Genomic DNA, 16,202 nt, shown 5'->3' on the forward strand with positions numbered 1-16,202 from the left:
CATACCCATGTGTTGAGAGGAATTCTTTGAGGTTTGAATAATTCACCTCTGGAAACATAGACGTTTCATTTGACATCCTTTAAACAAGCCTTATTTAGGGATCTTTTGAGTAGGATGAGCTACTCAACCTGAAGAAAATACTAACTGGGCCCCACCTGCAAGATCATGCGCTGTTTATCTCAATATGAGATCACCATATTGCGCACATATAGATGTGATGCATGTGCCTGGTGTACCCTTATCAGACGAGTAGTCATGATGGGTATATTGGGCTTTGTATATTTTACCTCTGTGTCATTTTGATGGCATGCACTGCTCTCTCTCAATAATAATGATAAAAATAACATCAATAATGAAGATGATGATTCCCAACATTGCTGTTATGGCATTTTTCAAGAAGTGAAATGCATTAAGTCAAACCCATTAGTTATTAATACTCTGTTTCTCTATCCAGAAATTTTGTGTTGACAGGATTGGAACTCAAATATAAAGGGACATAACTACATACTACAAGCCTTCTAACTTTTTAAGAATTCTACTAGTCATGGCTACTTAGCATCATCATCATCAACATTTTATGTTCACTTTCCCATGCTTGCTTGGATTAACTGTCTTCTATAGCACAATGTCTCATTATTTGTTGCAGATCTTTGTTTAGTTTAGCCTCTTGAGATCAGCTTTTATCACTTTCGTGCATTCCTTGGTCTTCCTCACTTGCATTATCCCTTCATGTGGAACAGAGTATGCTTGCTTCAATTCTTTCCAACTTTTATATTTTGTTCCCATGATTCAATCATGAAATATGATACTTTACTCACAAGCATTATACAATTTTCCAGTGCTTTGATAACAATCACTTCCCCTCTTAATTAGGCCCCCTTGATGCCAGAAACTATCAACCTATAGGAAAACTTCCAAATATTTGGAAAAAAATTATTTCATATTTGCTGCTACTGCTGATTTAACCCTGTGCATTTGTTATATATGAAATATTTTTGTTTGATCCCACTTCTCTTGTGCATCCATAGTTTACATAGAGTACACTGTATTGCATTCTTAGAATTTTTGTCTTTACTAAGTTTACTTTGCTAGGCTTACTTGGTTCTTGGATTTGCTGCTAAGTTTAGAATTTCTTCTCTAATTACTTGATAGATTTAGCTACAAGAACTAAGTCATTGGTATTATCAGCACTCAGATGTTTCCAATGTCAGCCAGTTTCAAATTCCTTTATTAGGGCCTAATGAACCATAATAAACAGGAGAGGAGGAGAGCTGAGAATTGAGCTCTGATGGCCTTTATAAAACTAGTTGCTAATGGAATTTCTGTACATGACTTACACAGCTCTCATAAGCCATTCATTTACAGTTTTTTCTCTTAGGCAATTAACAAACTTCAGCGTATAGTACCCTGCCTAAAGCCTTCTCCATTTGATGAAAACTAGTTGTCTCACTTGTGGGAAGGCATTGATAATATTCCATCATCATCATCCTGATACAAATATGAACTGTCTCATCCAAACTAGTTCACTTCCTAATCAGTTGTGCTATCACTCTTTCATTTACATTCACAACCTGGTATCATGCCTCTGCAGTTGTTTTTTTCTCAAGCATTTCTGTTTCCCTTGTAGTAGTTTAATGATGATACTGCTACACCTGTCTTTGAGAATGATCCCTACCTGTACTGTGCAAATGATTAGAGCATGTCCTGTTTCACCAGATATTTTCAGTATCTCAGTGAATATCCTTGATAATTCAGCTATTTTCCCTGCCTTCATATCCTTAATTGCACCTTTGATCATAAAGTTATCAAAGTCAGTTGTTTGTCTATCTGTTTGGTCTACTTGTTATAGACCCACTCTCCCTACTCTTTTTATGCAGCAAATTCTATTAACCATATTTCCATGGCTATTTCTTGCTCAGTCAGTGAAGGCAGGTTTGCTTCTATCATTCCATACAAGCTTTTTCCCAACATTTTAATTTGCACTGGTACACTGCTTTATAATCTAGAATACTTTTGGTGAATCCCTTACTTTCAGCTTCTCTCCTTGTTACATACATGTGATGTCTACCTTTTCTTCTAAGTGTGATCTTCCCAGGCCTACCTTTTATTTTTTTATGGGTCTATCTGTGTTATGCCAGTTTACCACCATGTCACTTTTCCTCAGGGTTGAACCATACTTCATCCATAGATGTGGTCTGTAGTTTACAGCAAGTTATTTCCTTAACTTGCAACTCCATAATGCACATCTTCAGTACCTTGTTACTGAATGCATTAAATGCTCAAAAGCTACTTGCTTGAAATTGGAGTGTGTCTTCATCATCAGCTATTTCATCAATGAATATTTGCTATGAATAACTATGATGTTATTTTGTCTTTTTGTATTGGTCTTTCTGTCTCTCATTATCTTGCTACTAACGTACTTTGAAAGATCTGTAGTTATCTCTGTATTTTCAAGTAATAATTTAAATCTACTTAACTTTCATTGTAGATCTTAAAACAGTTTTAAAAATGAAAAATAAAATTATCTAAAAACATTCTGTTCTAATTCAAAAAATTACAAAATTGATTGAAACAAACATAAATTGTAAATTTATGTTTGCTATAAACTCAATATAAATGGTAAATTACATCATAAGGAGTAACTAAGAACCGAGAAGGAACTTGAAATGTGATAAGATAGGGAATTCAAGTCATGTTCTCAGGCCTATTCTCTTTTGTTCCAAGTTAGTGCTTATAATGTTAGTGATGAAACATAAAATGGCTATTTATATATATATATACTGGATTAAAATTATATATATATATATATATATATATATTTTAACGAGATCATAAATACACTTTAGTTTTTTAATTGTTTCTGTTAGATTTTACTTGACGATGAATTTATATCATTAAAAAAAACAAGGAAAATTCATTTACATTCAGCAGAATATCAAAGTGGCATTTGAGCTTCTTGTGAAATTTTCATATATTTCTAATAGGTTTTTAGATTTTGTTTTATAATCAATGTTATTACTCATAAATTCATGGTGCTAACAACTGTTCCTGATGATAAACTAAATAAATTAGAAATTGGAGGTGATATTTGTAAGCTGATGCTCGGTGATTTGTGACAGAAACAGAAGGGAAGAAATATCTGTAAAGGCTGTATAATGTATTCAAAACCAATTGAAATTAAATTGCTTTGCTTTTATTTTTGTTGTTGCAATCTCTTCAGTATCCATCTATCTTTTCTGCCCATCATTGCTGGGAAGGTTGTTGGGGTAGAGTCTTCAGGCACCTCATCTATAGGGTCCTGTCAGAAGCAACTGTCATAAGACTTTCTGGCTGGATTCCTAGTTGCTACCAACTGAGACTAGGGATATTATCCAACTATCTCATTCTTGGCCTGCTCCTAGGTCTCTTGCCATTTGGCTCAGCTTGAAGAATCTGTCTTTACTAAGTTTACTAAGTCTGGCAATTCTTTCCTGAAACATTCTGATTACATGTCCATAATACCTGAACTGTAGCCTCTCAGTGTAGAGAAGTAGAGTCTTCCTGATCTCCAAGTTTTGCATCCTGTCTAATAATGTTACTCCAGAGATCTTTTGGCCGTTTGTAGTCATGATTGTACCCTTTGTCATTACTCAACATTCATGACCATGAGTGAGGATAGGTGTTAAAGCCAAATTGATGAGAGCAAGTTAGGCTTTTTTTCTTTAACCTCTCCTCTTTTAAGGATTTAGGGTAAATCTAGCTGAAATGGAGCTCTAATATTATATTGTGTAAATATTAATATACACACTATTTACGAATATATACAAGTGCTCTTGTTTTTCTTCTTGACTTTTGGACTCTCAGCTGATTAATAACAATAACAACAGCTGCAATAAAAATCCATTCAGTGTTGCCCTCTATCTACACTGACCACATCTCTCAGTCCTTTTTCTACCATTGTTGCTTCAGCTACTACTACGTTTACTACTACTGCTGTTACTACTATTCCTACTACTTCTCTGTTCAGGCTACTGCTGCTACTACTTCTACTTCTGCCATCATTGCTACTACTATGGTCTCAGCTGCTGATATTTTTTCTTTTTTTTCTATTGTTCTTCTTAATGCTGGTCCCCACTTATATAACATAGAAGGTCCCCTCCCTGTGTATCCTGCTTCAACACCACCATCTGGCCCTTGCATGCATTCAGACCAGGCCTCCAGTTTTGGGCTATCTATGACAAACCCCTATACTATGATGTGCAAAAAAATATATTTGCCCCTGCCAATTACCACTTCTTCTCAAAATCTAAGGACTTTTTTTAATAGTATAGCTCCCACACTTCACCACTTACATGCAAACCATGTATCCCATTTCTCTCTGAAACACAAATTCCACCTCTGTCTACACTCTATCCCTGCTGTCCAGGATACACTGTCTATTTGAAGTTTGCTCCAAAAGGTGGCATCACCTGAATTTCTGCAATAACAACTTCCTGTTACTCTGGCTCAGAGTCTCTTTCCCCTCATTCTCTCAAATACATCTGCTCCCTCTCTCTCTCTCTGAACTCTTGAAACTACTTGCTTTTAAACCAAAGGGTGGGGTGCGTCCATCAGTGATTGAATGCCAATCAGTCGAGTGGCTTTTCTTTGGATGCTGTCCAGTATGTCAGTGCATGTAGCAACAACACTGTCCTAGTTGTGGGAACAGTACTCCATCATGGGCCTCACTTGAGCCTTGTAGGGTGTCAGTAGCTGTTGCAGACTGAAATATTTTCTGGCTCTGAAAAGAATGACCAGTTTTAGGGTTGAGATTCTAACTATGCTAAACACATGCTTTTGTCAGGAAGGACCCTTGGTAATAGTAAGGTCCAGCCATTGCAGCAACAGTGATGGCTTTACTTTAGTGCTGTTTATGTTTAGGAATATGGCACAGTGGTGTTTTGCTCCTATGAGTGGAGCTTGAACTTTTATTTTTTTTAATGCAGAGACCTCACTGAAGAATTCTCTCACAGTTTTCCTTTCCTGAAATGAATGCATCTTTGGTGTGTGGCATTAAGATGCATAGTTGGGGAAAGTTTGCAAGGAATGACAAGTCATGTCTTCTGCATAAGAGTGGGTGTTGAGGTGGCAGCTATTAGGTCATTGATGTATAGGAGGAGACAACAGAAAACCCAGAGTAACACTAAAGTTGAATGAAAATGAGGCAAAAGAAATTTATAGTCAACAGATGCCACAACAGTGCATAGCAGACATGCAAAAGTTTGCATGTCTGGCATACAAGAAAACTTTGCCAATGTCTAAAGCAATGACACTACTTTTATCAAACTTCTCTAAACCAGAAGCACATTAATGTGTGATATAAGACAAAAGATGGATCTGGCTCCATGGAAGTAGTACTGGTGGTTATTGAGAAGAGAGAGAGAGAGAGAGAGAGAGAGAAAGTCAAGGTGTTGCATATGCCATTGTTAATGGCTGTCTCTATTACTATTACCGTAAAGATTTCAGAAGTGAAAGCAATAGGAAGATAGTTGCTTGGGTCAGAGTGATTACTTTTATTTGGAATTGAACATGCCAAAGTACACTTCTAAAAGTTAGAATACATCCCCACATCATCATCATCATCATTGTTTAACATCCACTTTCCATGCTGTTAATGGTTGGACGGTTTGACTGAGGACTGGCAAGCCAGAAGGCTGCACAAGGCTCCAATCCAATCTAGTAATGTTTCTACAGCTGGATGCCCTTCCTAACGCCAACCACTCTGAGAGTGTAGTGGGTGCTTTTGACGTGCCACTGGCATGGGAGCCAGTCAGGAGGCACTGGCAATGACCACACTTGAATGGTGCTTTTTACGTGCCACTAGCATAGGAACCAATCAGGCGGCACTGACAATGAGCATGCTCGAATGTTGCTTTTTATGTGCCACCGGCACGGGACCAGTAAGGTGGCACTGGCATCTCTCTTGCACATCACATCTGATGCTTCTTATGTCCAAATTTTTTCTCAGGGCACTTACACTCTGTCGTGTATGCACACTGACATCCAGCGAAGCATACTAGCTTCATTCCTTGCATGCTTACGCATGTCCTCAGCAGTCATGGCCCCCAAAAATTGATGAGTAAGGGAACAAGTTCTTGGGCATGCTGTTTGAGTCAAGTGGAAGGGACATTATCAAAGATGGTGGCCTTGTTGCTTTGAAGCAACTGAAGGTATTTCTGCATTTAGCACATGTTATACAGGTTGGGATGTGGGTGTCTCCTTTCTGTACTTTCTATCATTTTTTGCAACAACCTCTGTTCCTTGGAGCAGGCTGGTCTCGTGCTTCCACCACTCAGTTGCCTCCAGCCCACTCGTATCTCCACCTCTCATCTCTCTTGTGTCTAATCTTCTCTGTCTCATACTAACCCTTATACCCAGTCCATCTGAAATCTTCACCCTCTTTTGACTTTCCTGCAGGTGTTGACCTGCCACATTAATGGCATCATACTCACCTGTCTCAGAAAGCCAACCTCAGCAAATAAAAATATAAAATATACATATATTCACACAAATGCACATCCTTTTAGTCAGAGTACTTAAGCATCATTAATTCAAACCTTAGAACATTTAAATGTGCTAATTTTTTTCTTTAAAAAGATTTTACAGAGTAAGATATTAGTTTGTTATGTATATGCTGAAACTAATGTAAATAGTTTATTATTTTACATGTCTTTAATTGAATAGCTTTTAAAAATATTTGTTTAAAGATCGTATCACTGCTTATATTTTCATTTTCCCCATCCTTTGTCTGTCTTTATACACATTAAGTTTTATATTTATATAATTTTTAAAAAATTCTTTTTTATTTTCTGGGATGTGATGTTAAGCTTCAGCAGTAATTCGTAACTAAATTCATATTGCACAATTTTATTTCAATTGTTTCAACTCTTTGGCAGGTTTTCCGAGTTATAATTTGCAATCTTTAATATTATTTTTATATTTTCCTTGTGGCAATTTTCTGAAATTCTTAAGAACATTGTTAGCTTTGTTATTGTATGCTTTACTAAGTTATTAATATTAAATATAACTTGCTTTCATTGTCATAAACTTGTGCGTGCTCACACGCATACAGTTACACTGACACACACACACACACACACACACACACACAAAACACACGCACACATGCATGTGCATACATGCACACATGCATGTGCGCATGCGTGCACACACAGTGAATTATCATTGTACTTTTAGTAACTTTGGAAATAAAAATTTAACATAATCCATCATGGCAATACAATGTACTGTTCCCCTTATTCCAGCAATTATTCCTATAGTATTTCTCTTGATTTTATTATTTTTTTTATTTAATTAAAAACATCCTGTCTTAGAAATTTATAATGAACATTAATACAGTAGATTTACTCAATTCAGATGCTAGTGTACATCCTTTGCAACATACATGCACATGGTTTAAGTATTGAAGCATTTGTAAAGCATATTTAATATTTTGATTTGTTTATGCACACAATATTTGCTTGTAGTCCTAGTATTGAATTGTTGAGGTTGAGTTTGCTACATTCTTGTGAAGCTTCCAGTGTTTTTGTTGTGTTTTGTTTTTTTGTTGATATTTGGAATTTTCTTTTTCATTAATCGTGAAGTGGTGCCTTCAGGTAAGACCTGGATATTTGCAACACCAGTCTGCTTGGCTGAGAAACCTACACAGCTTTTAAGGGCTCAGAGTTTTATTGAATGACTTGATTGGAGCCTTTTTGCTAAAGATTTAAAAAATTCCTTCAGAGATATTGCTCCTTCTCTCACTTTCCTTTTATTCAGATTGGAAAGTTAATTCTGGGACATATCTTGTTTTATGCTGAATTTGTTTGTTAGACACCTTAGTAACAAAAGAAAAAAAAAAAAGGAGAAAACCTAAAATGTTTTTGCTTGTGGATTCCAAATAGTCCAAAATTTCCACTATATATCTCATGGGATATTTATGTCAGTCTGTAGCTATCTACAATTCTGATTTACTTATCCTCTTATAAAATAAAATTTTAAAATCAAACCAAATAATTCGGTTTGTATTTAACATCAAGCATGTTGGTTTGCAGAAGCCTCTAATGCTGTAATTTGAAGTGAATTGCATTGCTAAATAATCCTGACATCTTCATACTTTCTTCTCTTCATTAAATAACTCCTGGCAAATAGGCTGACAATCTTTAAATACAAATAGTGTTTGGTAGTAAATCACCAGTCATATGTCACTTAGGTTTTTTTCCTCTTCTGTCTGTCTTTCCTTTTGTTTATGGTTCTATCCACAGTGTGTCACTGAGACTCAGTATTATATACCACTGCAAGTAACCAAGTGTTGTTAGAGAAGTTCATAGCTAGTTTTATTGTAGTCACTTTTAGTCCCCTAGAATTATCCAGTAGCCTTTTTGTTGACTTCAGAAATATTTGTGGCAGAATACTACAGATTATGGTGTAGAGGAACTCCATACTGCATATATTAACTATATATTTTCTTCATTTATAAAGCACAACTCCTCTATTGACATCAAATTTGAATATTATTTACTATATACAAAACCTCTTCTCATAAATATATTTACTGGAGGAAATATATCCTATATAGTGCTCTGCCACAATTTGTTGGTAAAGAAGAAATTGATAATAGTACTGTATTTTTGTTTTTGTATATCTGATCACTATCTAGCATGACAATAGTGTGTTCACCTAAAAAAAAAAGAATGTTCTTTCTGTTAGTCATTAGTCTATTATCTATGCTATTATCTAAATGATTACATTTTTTTTTATTGTTCATTTCTTTGAAAATCCTGTTCTTTCTCATAAACACTTTCAGACAGTTATTTACTATCCATTAATACATACACAGTCCTCATGCTACACTATATGCATCTTACCATTGTATTTGATGAATACATCTGACATTCATATATTTATGCATATATAATGCTCATTAACTAGATCTTGTCTTTCTATACATCTGCCACTCTATTATGTACATGAGATAAATATTGAAACTTGAGCCAACAAAGGAATCTTTATGTGGCTGCTCAGCCAACTAGAAACAACAACCAAATCTTCCTCAAATTACATCTTAGTTTCTTGAAGAGAGAGGGGGCACAGTCTATATGCAGTGTCTGTGTAAAAGCTGAGATGGTCATGCAAGACCACTTTTTATTGTAGATCTACTGACCTGAGGCTAAACAACATCTTGTGACTAGTTACATTAAATACAACTTGATACTCCATAAAGATCTTGTCACTATCTACTATGGTCTTACTGCAGTCAAATATCAATGACTTAGTTTATACTATTGTCCTTTACATCCTCATAATAAACTTGTTTTGTCAGTCATGTTGATGTAGGCATCTATTATTATTGTTAGTTTTTAGATTACCAGGCTTTCCATTACTGGAATATTAGAAATTTTAAGGTGTGCACAGTTGATTATACTGATACTCAAGACAAGACTGGTATTTTATTAACATTAAGAGCATAAAAGATAATGTCAGCCTTTGTGAGATTTGGACCTTGCACTTCTTCCTGTACAACATTCTTTTGGGGAAAGGTAATGAAGTTCGGACTTGTTGTGTAGCCCTTCTCAACTCTGCTTGAGCACTGCTATGGTGTTACAAATATAATTATTTGAGGGAGCAATCCAATATGCAGTGTCATAGTGAAGAGACACTGCTTCAGTTTTGCTGTGCAACCCATATCTCGGATGTAATCAAAACCTTTGATGGTGGCTGTAACCTGAGAAAGATAGTCTTTGTGTGTTTAGAGAATGGGATTGTTATGGATGGGATACTGTATAGTACAGAGTTATTAGCTTCTAATTTGTGAGCTTAAATTTTACAAATTTTAACCTTGTATTTAATTTCTGCTGGATTGAGCGGAATAAAGTATGTGTATGTATCATTTATTCAATGTGTTCTGGTCAATCAACTAAATACTTCGTTCTTTTTTAAAAACGAAACCTTGTGTCTAATTAAAAACAAATATTTAGACATTCTAATCTATGTAACTCTGTAGACATCAAAATCAGCATTTGTTTAAAACTGGTTGGTGTTTTGCTTGAATTTTTGTGCTTCTCAATGAAGATAAGGAAATATCCAAAATTACTTCAGAAGTTACTTAACATTTTTCCATAGTCATACCACAAGTCCAATAATAGACTGTGATGCACCAGTTTAATTGTACACATTACTCAAATCAAAAGTAGTAAGTTTCACAGATTATTCAAATGAAGGTGTAAAATATTTCACTGAAAGACTAGTTATACTTGTTTGATATTATGTCACAAAGGATTTGACCATTTAATTCTAGTTAAACATTTGCTAGTTAAATATGTTTAGTGCATTATAAGTAAGCATCAATAAAATTATTTAAGTGGTTACTAATTGTATTAAAAGAAATTTTCACTAGATTATTTAAAACAAATGGATCCATTAGTTGTTGCTATTTAGCCCCAGTTGACTGAGATGACTTATCAACACATTACAACCATGAACCCATCTTTTTTAGGGCTATATAGGACTGCATATCCAAATAAGTTCTTTCCTTCCCCAAGATGATATGGTATGAGTTTCTTGATGGGTATAGAATGAGGGCAATTTTCCTGCTATTTCCAACTAGTCAGTAACATCATAGAAGTTTCCCCCACTGGCTCAAGCAATCCATTTTTTCATTGTTTACAATATTTTCCCTACTCTCAGTTGTACTTCATGTAAAATTTCTTAAGTTCTTTTTTTTTTAAACAAAAAAACTTGTATAGGGTCATCAGCAGTCAGTCTGTTAATGACCCATATGAACAGGGCAAATGTATCTAATCTAATTAGTTATATATAAGTTTATAGGATTTTAAGCAATTTTGCCATAACCTGTAACTCCATCCAATCTCTTTTTTGCATGTCCCTGAAGAATTTAAAATTCTGATTGTTAGTAGATTATTTTTGAAGATGTGAGTGGCTGTTAGACTATTTCTCTTGTTATCTTCCATCTGCATAACCTCACACCCATTACCTCTCTTCCATCTTTTTTTTTTTACCCTTTTATTAAACATATGCCAAATTTAATATTGGTCTCTGAATGCCACTCCCTTTATTGCTGCTGTTGATGCTGCTGCTGCTACTATTACTGCTGCATTGCTTCTAACTGACTTCTATTTTTTTTCTGCATGGTAACAATTAATTACTTATTAGAATATCAAGTTTGCATAAGCTTGTCTTGAATTCATCATCATGAGTAAGCCCATCAGATTTAAGTACTGTTTGGTCCCTAATACAAATTGTTGTTATTGTTATTATAAGAAGGAATTGTTTAAACAGAACTCAACAGGATAAAAGGAAAGCCCCTAAATTACATATTTGGAATATTCTAAAATGAAAATAGTTTAAAATTGTAATTTTAATTTTTAAAAATTACATCAAAAGATATATTGCTATGACTCAAATGTGATCTTCCAAAATTCCTCCATTTTCTGTTATTTCCTTAGGAAAAGGTAGGATAATGTTAAACATATTTTGGTGTATATTATTGTTATTATTATTATTTGAAATATTTTCAAATATTTGAATGCTCCATTACTTTTGATATTGAAATTAATAATAACCAGAGCTTTATTATTCAGCTCTGGTGAATTTGGTGTGAAATAAAAAAATTTTGGGGACCATGTAATTTATAGAGACACTAATCATAATAGCTGGAGATGCCATCTAGGAGGCAGGTCCCATTTAGAAAATATTTCAAATTCATAGGCTTTGATGAAATCTCCAGAAATCTCTAACTATGAAATATTATTTTAAGTGTAGTGTTGCAATCTCTACCTAAAGAAGTACTGTGTAATACAATTGCTGAAGTGAACATGGATTGATATTGGAAATACATTACAAATTTAGAATTAATTTTGTTATATATATTTTGAACATAAAATGTGAAACTAACATCTCTGTGAAACATATTTCAAACAAAATCCATATATATATATATATATTTTTATTCTGATGGGCTGTTATATAATTGTCCTTAATAGTAAGCAATTCAGTCTCAGTTCATTTGTGTTTGTACATATATGTTAATTTTGAAAATTTTGTAAATAGTTGAGTTTGTCTTGCCATTTCACCTCTCATCTCAATTTAATGTTGGCACACATACACATAGAAATACATACACAAACATTAATTCTGTTTTGAATTATTGTATTGTTGGCAAATATCTTCATTTCTCTAATAATCAGTTTTGAACATCATTAGTAAAATATTCTTAGTATCTAATAGACTTATTTTGTTTATCTGAGACACTTCCTGATTAGATTGATTAGATTTTAAAAAAACACAAATTCAAAATATTTTTTCACATCAGTAATTCTGTCATACTGTCATTTAGTTCTCTTAATTTATGAAAAAGTTCAATATTAGTACATTCCCAACTATCAATTTATTGCTATTATAACTGTAAATATTTTATCTTGTTATACAAATACTACAGTTTTGATTTGAAATGTTAGATTAATCTGAATAATTCTCATATTTAAAATTGGTTGTATTCAGTAATTTTTGTTCAGGAAATATTTTTGTATTTGAATCAATTAAGTTTGGGTGTTGTAGTGTGATAGTAAATTCTTAATGGCCTCAATTTCTAATTTGAAGTTTTCCAACGTTTCATCTACATCCTCTTGGGAATGGCATAAGCATCACAACAATCCCACTTACCTTGAGGGAATCTCTTCATAGTGATTTGACTGCCTGGAAATACCAGCCAAATCTATCTTAGAAACGGAAGGAAACATTAGATAATGGAGTCTTATATAGACTATATCTGAAAATGAAAGATAGGATTGTTAAAGCTTGCAAACCTTTGTTCATAAGTCTGATCAAGGATGGCATGCAGGTTAGATAACAACCACAAGCATTATGCTTGTTTATTAATTGAGAAAATAACATTTTCCCCTCTAAATCTTCTAAAAAAATTGAAGTTTAATTTAAAATTTTAGAATTTAAAAAGCTGAAATCTATAAAAAATTAAGTGGTTAGCTAAATTTATTTTGCCACCATAAAGCATTTGAAAATGTTATAATAGAGAAGTTGTTAAAAAAAAGTATTTAATTGACAAGTTGATTATGCATTTATCCTTAAATTATTTATTATTTAAAATTTAGATTACATTTTGTAAAATATTATTTTCATTTTTTTTTATACCTTTATTTTCAAAATGTAAGAAAATTTGTGTAGAGTTATTTCATGGGGATTCTATCATTGTTCAAGTATATAATTAGAACTATCAGTTTATAACTATTGTAACTCTTTATTTAAAAGTTTATATTGGTTCTTGTTAAAATGGATTAATCTTGATTAATATGGCTTTCATATCTGTTCAGTTATTAGCTTATTACTTAATTTTAAATAAGCTTTTCATATATTTGTAAAACTTTTTGTTTACATGTTAATATTTGTCTCATTTTTCTTTTTTAAAGGACATGTACATGAATATTAACCGCATCTTAAGTGTTGCTCAGCGGCTGTGTGATACTGGTCATTATGGTGCCAATGAAATCCGCCAACAGGCCAGCAAACTGGAGAGGGATTGGAAGACTTTAGCAGCAGCTGTTGATGATCGTAGCACTGTCCTTAGTATGTCTGTGATTTTTCATAAACGTGCAGAACAGGTTAGCAAATTGAACTTTTCTATTTTGTTTAACCTTTTACTTTAACTTACTGGGGTTTAGCGGGGAAAATATTCCTTTGAGAACTAAGGGATAAAGAAACTTCATTAGAAACTTCACTGTTTTTCTGATGCCTATGATTTTATGCTGAAAAGGTAATGGTTCCATTGGTTATGACTAACACTAGATAGTTTTCAGCTAGCTGTCTTAATCCAGAGTCACAGCATCACCTACCTGACCAATGTTTATAATCAGAGTTTTTTTTTTTCCTTTTTACCTTTTCAGCTAAAGAGAAAGTGATAGGATAAACACACCTAAATAAAAGTGGCTTGTCAGGAAATTTTTAAAGAAATCTGTTTTTGAACAAATTGGAATATGTTTGTTCTGTGAACTACTTTTTGATAGATTTTATAGTGATGATGAATATAACTAAACCTGGTAATGTAAAATAGTTGATGCACACAGTGTTGAGGTTTTACGTTGATGATAAATATAACTGGTTACTTGATATTAAATAATTATAGTGGATTTTGTCAATGTATTGGGAATTGATAACTCAGCAAGATTTACCTTCATTTGTTGATGTTACTTTGTATATGGGGATACTTTAAGTACTTATTTGAGTGGAAAATCCACCCTACTTCTGCCTTGAAGTTGCTCTTCTTTAAACTCATTCGCCATTTCCCAACTCTATGTAATCACATCTGTCTCCTTTATCAAGGGCTAACACCAAAGTGATGTGTATCGAGTCTGTGGAGGACCCTCTACAGAGTTACTTGGCCAAATCATCAAACTACACCATGCAATCTAAATTAAAATAAACAAAAAAATATAAAAAATGACCTGATAATAAGCTTACAGTTGGAATTTCATTCTTTATAGGTTTGTTCAGTTAGGGTTGATCTGATCTGGAAAGCAACATCAAATCTTCAGAAAATTTTTTTACATTATTTATTCTGAAGTTCCCAGATATTATTTTGTCAAACAACATATACCGAAAATAATGCGCTTAATCAGATTAATTCTCATTCTATAATTTATTGCAATCCATAAATACTTTACACATATATTGAGAGCCAATTTATTTATTTTTGACAAGGGGAATGATTCTTTCTGTACTAATTTTTTTTATATCGTTGTTACCTCCCTTGCATAATACATTTCCTTGCTCTCGCGATTTGCATTCTGATTTTGGAACGTGACCGTAGTCAGAATATTTTTGCCTTCGATTGGAGATTAAAATTAAACTTAGATTATATATTTTGACCGTGCCAGTTTACTCTTACTGCTATACAAGGATTTACTTAAGACTGGGTTTTTTTTTTTTTTACTGTCTCATAATGAAACAAAAATGTTGCTATCCTCAAAATGTTAGAAAATACTTCTCTTACGTTTATAGAAATGTTTCTTTAAAGATTTCATATCTTACTTGACATTATTCACACTTACTAAACCCCCATGGGTGACTGAGTTATCCATACTGCTTATTCAAATAAGTTATAATGATTGATTATTTCTTCCTTTTATACAAACTTTACTTTCAATATATATTCATGCAATTCAGTATCTTGCTCAAGTCCATGAGTGGAGGCTAGCCTGTGAGAGTCCTCAGATTCCATCATCCATTAAAGACCTAGAGGAAGCCTTACAACAACACCAGACATTAATTGAAACCATCAGCCAAGCCTATGCTGAGGTAAGTACTGACATCCATCAGTTTTTTTCCAGTTTTTATTTAAAGTAGAATAATGTTAGCCTTTAAAGAAGGTTAGCTAATTTGTTCATCCTAATTTGCCTAACCTAAATACCCTCCTCTGATATATTAAAATTATGTTTTGATAAGTAATGATCTAAAAGAGTATAAGGCTGAGAAACACCAATACTGTAGGCTGAATATATTGCTAAACTTGTGCTTTAATCATGGGAAAATCCTGAGTAACATTTTATTTCCAGTTTTGGTTCTACAAAGTCAGTCTTTTGCTTAGATTCATAGTGTAATGATTGCAATCTCAGATTAACTCACTACCTAAAGTCAAGCCCAAATTGGGAAAAGGTAGTAGCCCTTCTGTGACTTTATTTCTAACAAGTGGTTTAGTCATACAGGGAACACAATTAGAAATATTTAAACAATGAAGAAAAGATTGCATTAGCTCATGGATTAATGTTATCCATTACCAGAATCTCACAAAAATGATGCCATTGTTTACTGAACATGTATGCTATTTACATTTACAAATTATTAATATTGATATCAGTACTGTTATTTAACTGTTTACCTTTATATCCTGTAGGTATGTGCTGATGGGAAGGCATTATTGGATACACTTCAAACGCCAGTTACTTCAAGTAGTAACAATTCTATTACAGCCAAGGCTGATTATTCAGAAGCAGCAGGACATGTCCTAGATGTTATTCATGATGTAAGTATACATGCATATATGTATATAGGTGATAAAATTTGTCAATTACTGGTTTTAACACGAATTATGGGCTAATACCTCAGAAAAAGCTCTTTCATATATATGCACTGATTTTTCATAGAAATGTTTAACC

General features: G+C 33.3%; 1 protein-coding gene across 10 annotated transcripts in view; it reads left to right on the forward strand.

Moving 5' to 3' along the window:
- Nucleotides 1–16,202, forward strand: part of LOC115231823 (kalirin) — a 567,567-nt gene that overhangs the window by 162,746 nt on the left and 388,619 nt on the right. For 7 of the 10 annotated variants that reach the window (XR_004997260.1, XM_029801773.2, XM_029801756.2 and 4 more), the window contains 4 exons: nucleotides 7,623–7,634; nucleotides 13,461–13,652; nucleotides 15,214–15,345; nucleotides 15,941–16,069. Coding sequence is in view for 9 of the 10 variants with exons in the window: in XM_029801773.2 (XP_029657633.1) it covers nucleotides 7,623–7,634; nucleotides 13,461–13,652; nucleotides 15,214–15,345; nucleotides 15,941–16,069 (465 nt within the window). In the remaining variant the exon portion in view is untranslated. The remainder of the gene's footprint in view (nucleotides 1–7,622; nucleotides 7,635–13,460; nucleotides 13,653–15,213; nucleotides 15,346–15,940; nucleotides 16,070–16,202) is intronic. The other 3 variants (XM_029801761.2, XM_029801795.2, XM_029801780.2) reach the window with 1 other exon arrangement.

The sequence above is a fragment of the Octopus sinensis genome, linkage group LG2, assembly GCF_006345805.1.
Source record: "Octopus sinensis linkage group LG2, ASM634580v1, whole genome shotgun sequence".
NCBI lineage: Eukaryota > Metazoa > Mollusca > Cephalopoda > Octopoda > Octopodidae > Octopus > Octopus sinensis.